This window comes from Rutidosis leptorrhynchoides, chromosome 11, assembly GCF_046630445.1.
Source record: "Rutidosis leptorrhynchoides isolate AG116_Rl617_1_P2 chromosome 11, CSIRO_AGI_Rlap_v1, whole genome shotgun sequence".
Lineage (NCBI taxonomy): Eukaryota > Viridiplantae > Streptophyta > Magnoliopsida > Asterales > Asteraceae > Rutidosis > Rutidosis leptorrhynchoides.
This window is the reverse complement of record NC_092343.1, coordinates 313,503,753-313,510,901: the sequence shown is the minus strand read 5'-3', so window position 1 is coordinate 313,510,901 and position 7,149 is coordinate 313,503,753. Positions and strand designations below refer to the sequence as shown.

The window sequence follows — 7,149 nt, the reverse complement described above, 5'->3', positions numbered from 1 at the left end:
GGATATCAATTTGAGGAAGCCCATTTACTATGTGTTTCACCATCATCTCCTTTAACTTGTTGTAGCCCACATGTCCAAGACGTTCATGCCAAAGATCATCCGTCTCATTCTTTCGAGTCTTATCCACATATGCTGTTTCAGCAGATAGTACATAGACCGACTCTATTCTTCTTCTTTGCATAATTGGATTGCCAACCACCTTCACTCTCTTGAATACAGACACATCTTCTGGTCCAAAGAGCACATAGTTCCCTTCTGCTGTCAATTGTGGTACTGATAGTAAATTCTTCTTTAGGCCAGGGACAAGATACACCTTCTCGAGTTGGAGCTTATGAGAGTCGCCTTCATTTGGAATTATTGTCTTTCCAATGTGAGAAATAGACAACCTTGAATTGTCGGCTGTCAACACGACTCTCTTTCCTTTGTAATCCTCCATTTCTTGTAGCTTCGTCTCATCATTGGTCATATGATTTGAGCACCCAGAATCAATGATCCAATCATCTTTATAGTTTATTTTTGACTTTAAGGTTGCTGCAAGAGCTTGATCATCCATGTCAGCTTCAACGGAGAGTCCTGCTTCTGCATCCCATGTTTCCTCATTAATGGTTGCTTCGAATGTGACCTCTTTCTTCTCATCTCTTGCGGCGGCCACATTTCCTTCGAAAGTTCGCCTTATGGGGAATCTACATTCTCGAGCAAAATGACCCTTCTTGCCACAATTGAAGCATTCACCATTCTTTCTCTTATCATTTTCCCCGTATTGTTGGTGACGATCTCTTCTTCCTTGTTGAGCTCCCCCTGAAGCGTTGCCTTTTGATTTTGGGTGACCCTTCCACCCATATGTCTTACTTTCTTTCATCGCCTCTTGTCTTCGAGATGTTGCTTTCTTTTTATTGGTGAAGAGTGCATCTTCTCCGTCTTTTATGGTTACTTCGTTCATCTGCTTGGCTAATGCCTCTTGATTAGCCAACAAATTCTCCAGCTCTATTAATGATGGTTGAGTAGGCCATCCTCTCACAACGGCTATAAATCCATTATACTCGGACCTTAAGCCATGGATGATAATTCTCTTCATCCTTGCATCACTCACTTTCTCTTCAGGAGCAAGTTGAGATATCTCACGGCAAATTGATTTCACCTTGGTGAAATACTGAGAAATAGACAGACTTCCTTGTGAGATACCCGCGAGCTCATTTTCCAAGAGCTGGAGGCGTGCTTCATTCTTCTTTGAAAATAATTTTTCAAAAGTTTCCCAAGCTGCCTTTGGTGTTTTCTCGTCACGGATGTGCTCCAATATATCCTCCTCGATTGTAGTCTTCAATATAAATAAAGCCTTCCCGGCCTTGATGTTCCATTTTCTCAAGGCTTCTGCATTTTCTTTCGGTGGAGGCGTTGTATCACTGCCAGCAACTATTTCCCATAAATCCTGTCCTTGTAGGTAGGATTCTATGCAAGTCCGCCAATAACCATAGTTGTGGTTATTGAGACTCTTGATTCCACTGCTCGTACTTGCAAGATCTGCCATCATGACGTCCAACGTCCAATAAGCTTGGTCCCTGACCGACGAGCTTTCACAGTTCCTAACTGTGCTCCGACAGAATCTTCCTTAGAGCCTTGGTGAAAACAAGCCGATGTAAACGTCCAACGTTTACCGATTTCCTCCACTAGAAATGGTCCCGAACGACCCGCTCTGATACCAATTGTTGGAAGCTTCGACGAGCCCAACACACCACTATAGAGGATCTAGACTATACTAGACTCACTACACCAACACTTTGACGTTGGTTAGCCTTTAATTTTATAAATCCTTAGTGCACAATGTACTTAGGCGACAGTGTTGACCATATATCTTTAGGCGGTATAACCGACCATATATTACTTAGGCGGCAGAGCCGACCATATAATAAGAACAACAAAAGTGCACTAAGAACTTAAACACAAACTAAGGCTTGATCGGGAAACTTAACAAAAACACTTATATTAAATTACAATTACAATATTACTTACAAGCTTTCTCTTCTCTACTTTCGCTAACTCACACTCTTCTTCTCTTCTTCACAACTCACTTCTTATTTCACTCTCACAACTTCACACAACACAAATGAAATCTCCTCCCATATTTATACTACTACATGGAACATTCTAGAACCTAGATATTTCCATGGATATATAAATATCTAGATATTTCTACAACCTACAAATATCTAGATTTTTCTTTTACATTTCAATTTCTAGATTTTTCTCTCATATTCTAATATCTAGATATTTTCTTATACATATTAATATCTAGATATTTTACCTATATACATTTACTAATTCCATATTATTTTAAATTTGCATTCTATTTTAACATAATGTTGATTTTGCAAGTAGAACAAAAGGGTATCTAAAGAATCAATTAGAAGAATTAAAGTAATGTGGATGTAGAGATAGCTGGATTCTGGAATGACTATGGGAATTCGAATGAAGAATTGTTATGACATGGTAAATGACCTATATACCCTACCAAACGTCCTACTCAAAGTTATAGCTTACTCCGTACTTCGGCCCCTACCAAAAGATGATCAAAAAAGCAGAACATCACCACAATGATCTGTCTAGATGTTGTCTCTTGCAAAGCCTTCTATACATCAACTGTTATAAAGTTTGCAACTTTATGCAATCTTGCTAATGATACCGCAACCCGCAGGAGCACCGCAAATGTATGCGGACAATCACTATTGTGCGTATGCGTGTTCTTGTGTGCGGTATGCGGCGTGCGAATGCCTTTGTTCCCGGTACGGCGGTTGCTTAGCTGTCAAGTAAATATATTTTCCATAATTATATCCGTGATTCGGGGGAGTCAGTTATGGATGAGATTATCATGATCTGGGACAGTTCTAGAATTAGGGTTTGCCTATAAATACAAACCCTAATCATCATTCACCAAACACAGCACACAGCACATTGCGTAACCATCGCATACGATACACATTACGTAAAACAGCATCATTCAGTATCTTTTCAAGGTTAACAGGTTAGTCTTTTGTAAGCTAGTACCTACGACCTTATTTGGGGCCTTCCGATCAGCGACCGCTATCGAAGGTAGACTTAATCACTTGGCCACCCCGCCGACATCATCATGTCGGCCAGGGTTATTCACGGTAGCCGGACCGGAGAGCCACGTTCTAAGATCCTTAAACCCCTCTTTACGTATTGAGCAGGCATATTAAACCCCACGGTTAAAATATGCATGATCAAGTGGTGCTTTCATTGAGAGTCGAATTAATTCAAGACTGTTTAATTGCTTTTTCTTTTAAGGTTTTGAATTGTATGACTCGTTATTTACAAAATTTTTGAATTTTTTCTTTAACAGTATCATGACTTCCGAGGAATCATCGGAACATACCCAAACAGATGTTCAGAACGCACCGTCTGGTAGTCAACATACACCGGTTATGACTACGGAGGCCGCTACTCAGGCGGGATACACGATATACCCTCCACCTATATCCGGCGAACCCTTTCAGAGGTACAAGCCGATATATTCAGACGGGGTCACACCGCCAAGAGCAAACTCACCAGTCACAACCACGCGGCTGGACTTTTCGACAGTGGATCCAAGGGTCATCTTTGCAGGCGTTGGCGGTGGAACAACGGGGCCGCATGTGGTTTGCTGCAGCCAGGTACCTATTTACAGTACCACTGTTTCAATACCTCTGCATACGCAGAGCATTCAGCAGAATTCGTCATTTACACCGTTGCAACCTTGGCAACCACCGCGCCCAGTTTCACAATTTTTAACTCCTGCGGATGCGCAGGCGTTACTTAATAGTTGGGGATTTGGGGTCATCCCAGATGCGAACTCTCATTGGGCGCCGATAACAGCACAGCAGCAAAGCACAGCGCATACAGTTGGGCTTTTAAGTGTGTATCCTCAAGTTTCGCAGATATCTGCGCCACAGGTTTCGCTTCCTTTACAGCCACCTGTGTACTCTGCGTCTTCAAGTTATCCCTCTTTTCCAACGCAGCAGCCTTGGTCATATCCGCAGACGCAGGGTCAACCTTGGCAAAATGTTCAAGGGCAGGCAAATCTTGCAAGTCAATTCATGCAGGCCGCACCTCCCGATATGGTTCACTTATTTTCACAACCTGACTTTGTTCAGGACATGATGAAGCGTTTCTTTGCAAATTTGAAAGGGGATCCTGTTAAACCACCCTTCGAGCTACCGACTACCTTTGACAAGTTTCCTCCGCATATATCCGCGTACCCGTTTCCATCAGCACCAAAGATACCTAGCACGTTGGGTACTTACAATGGCCTGACCGATCCAGATGATTTTTTACAGCGCTTCGAAGGCGCAATGCGCACTCAAGGCTGGGTGGATCCGGTTGCGTGTCAGATATTTCCTATGACACTACAGGGTATTGCTCGTGAGTGGTTTAATAAGTTGCCGGCGGGTAGTATTGCCGGGTTTATGGATCTGCGGACAAAGTTTTTACTGCAATATCAGAATCAGAGACCACGCAAGCGCACTCACATTGAATGCCATGACATCGTGCAGAAGTCCAAGGAATCTTTGGGCGAATTTCTCACAAGGTATACTAATGAGTGCCTGCGTATACCAGATCTCAAACCAGAGCAACAGATTTCCGGACTCATACATGGTATAAACTCAGAACGTCATCCAACACTGGTAAGGCGTCTGCGCCATACAGTCCCAACAACTTATGCTGAGGCGCTTAATGAATGCCACGACTATATGCGGAGTGGCGAAGATAATGATATTCCAACAGCTAGCACACGCAGCGAGAGGAAGGACGATGATGATCGTTCGCGCGATCAAAATCGTGGTAACAACTCTCGCGGAAGGTATCCTAGCGGTGGTCCTATCAGGAATGATAAAGGGAAATCAAGTGGCAATTATCGAAACAATAATCAGCGCGGCATCAATAATCAGAACTATGCGCTACTCAAAAGTTTGTCCAAAACGCCCAAGGAAATTTTGGCAACGGAGCCAGTATGCGCGACCTTCGCGGTTCCAACTCCGCTTACAGAATTTGGCAAGCGGGACAAAACAAAGTATTGTGAATTTCATGACGATTATGGTCACGACACCAATCGGTGTAAAAACTTGATGGAACGGGTTCTGGAAGTGCTTCGCGCGGGCAAATTGGATCATCTAAAACCACCTAAAAAGGACAAGGGAAAGGCCGCAGAAGAGGCTTCGAAGTCTAAGACTTTCGCGTGGCAGAAAGTTGACAAAGCGAAAAATGCCGACTTAACCATTAACATGGTTGACGCAGAGAAAATCAGCCAGCGGAGAAAGTACAACGATCATCAGGATTGGGAGCTTCTCCCGATCACTTTCCCTCCTGTAATGTCAATTGATTCTATTAATGAGCCAATTATCATCAAGTGTCGCATCCCCGGTTGCGGAATCCAGGTTAAGCGCATGCATGTTGACACTGGCAGCGGTGTCGATATTATGTATGAGCATTGTTATCGTTTCCTTCCGGCAGAAGTCAAAGCGCAGTTACGTCAGCCTGATATTACGCTATCAGGGTTCTCTGGAGAAAACTCGTGGCCGCTAGCCCGAATAGAATTAATGATAGAGCTTGCGGATGACAGGAACCCGCAGATGATCAGGCGTGAATTGGTCGATTTTTATGTGGTTCGTTCAACTTCACGATATAATGCACTGCTAGGGAGAAACTTTATATGGCGTTTTAACATTATCCCATCGGTAGTGCATGGTTGAACTATACTCAAAAACAAAACTATACTCAAAAAAAAAAAAAAAACTATACTCAAAAACATAGTTGAACTACAGGACCAACTATAAGCAACAACAGGTGTTACAAGTATCAATCGTTGCATGAATTAACCTATTAGTCCAGTATTGTCCTTAAGTAACATATGATGCTACTGATTAAAGTCATCGGTTATTACGAAAGGGTATTTTAGTCATTTCACAAAGACCTACATACCCTGTGTCATACGAAACTTTTTCTTACCGTGTTAAAGCTAAATCCAAATACTACTTCAAATGAAGCTAAAAATGTTATCATTATCATGAACATAAATATCTAACAACCAGAAAATGTGATACACTAAATATTTAGTTACTAGATTAAAAAATGGAACACATTATGCATTTTCTTTTAAATAAACAAGAAAGTACACAGCAAAAAACAAGACAAATAGAAACAGATTAACAACATGATATCATTCGCACTCGAAACCTGCTTCAGCAGCCCTGCGAGGCTTACTTTCCTTCTACTTCCCGTATGTCGAAAAGCGTTTACTTTTTCGACACCATTTTCCTTTTTAATCAAATCGCCCTCCTCTGTCAACTGTTTGTTTCGTCTTCTTCTTTTCCCATTCTCCATTACCTTCAAATCTTTATTCGATTCAACGTCATTCACATTTAGATTCTCTTCATCTTCAATCTTTTCGAAATCATCGATTTCATCCACCAATGGTTTTTGAGGTCTACCCCTTCTTTTTGGGGCAGGAATTGTTTCTTCTTCATCATTGTTAATCAAAGTCAACTTTTTTCCTTTTGCTCTACCCATACTTACAGATATCAAGATTCAATACATTCAAACTTATTCTGCAAAAATCAAATAAAGATTATGATAAAGGTGCATTATTAAACAAAAAAGATTAAAATTTGATCAAGAACAATGTCCAAACAATATAATATTGTAAACACGGAATAAACTAATCAACTAAATAGAATAAAAACCCAAAACCAAATGAAAAAGATTCAATTTTTATCTTCAAGATCATTTCAAAAAAAATCCAAATTTGAATCATGGGTCTATGCCAAAATTTGAAAACAAAACTCAAATCAAAAGTGCAAACGCAGAATCAACTGAATGACATAAAACCCCAATAAAATGAGAAATGAACAAGATTCTTCAATAGAAAGAAAGATTCAATTTTTATATTAGAAATATATTGAGACGCTGAAAACTAAAATAATGGGTATTTACCGAAACATGTAAAAAAGTTCATTCCATACTGTCATTCAGTACATAAACTGATAACATACTGCCATACAGAATCAGCTGGATAACATTAAAACCTAATGAGCAAAAACAACAAAAGAATACTGGTTTAAGTTTTTTTTTTTTTTTTTTTTTTGAATTACAAGTGCTAAA

At 40.6% G+C, this 7,149-nt stretch overlaps 1 protein-coding gene across 1 annotated transcript; it reads right to left on the bottom strand.

Annotated features, from left to right (window-relative positions):
- Positions 1–5,715: 5,715 nt before the first annotated feature.
- On the bottom strand, positions 5,716–6,558 carry LOC139875666 (uncharacterized). Its single transcript, XM_071862982.1, has 2 exons — positions 6,226–6,558; positions 5,716–5,742 (listed from the first exon to the last, which is right to left on the bottom strand). The coding sequence occupies exons 1-2, from the start codon at positions 6,556–6,558 to the stop codon at positions 5,716–5,718; spliced, it is 360 nt and encodes a 119-aa protein (XP_071719083.1).
- Positions 6,559–7,149: the final 591 nt, after the last annotated feature.

Coding starts and splice junctions, on each gene's coding strand:
- LOC139875666 (XM_071862982.1), bottom strand. CDS start 6,558: ATGGGTAGAGCAAAAGGAAAAAAGTTGACTTTGATTAACAATGATGAA. Junction 5,743..6,225: donor TCGCAGGGCTGCTGAAGCAG/GTTTCGAGTGCG, acceptor TTTTGAGTATAG/TTCAACCATGCACTACCGAT.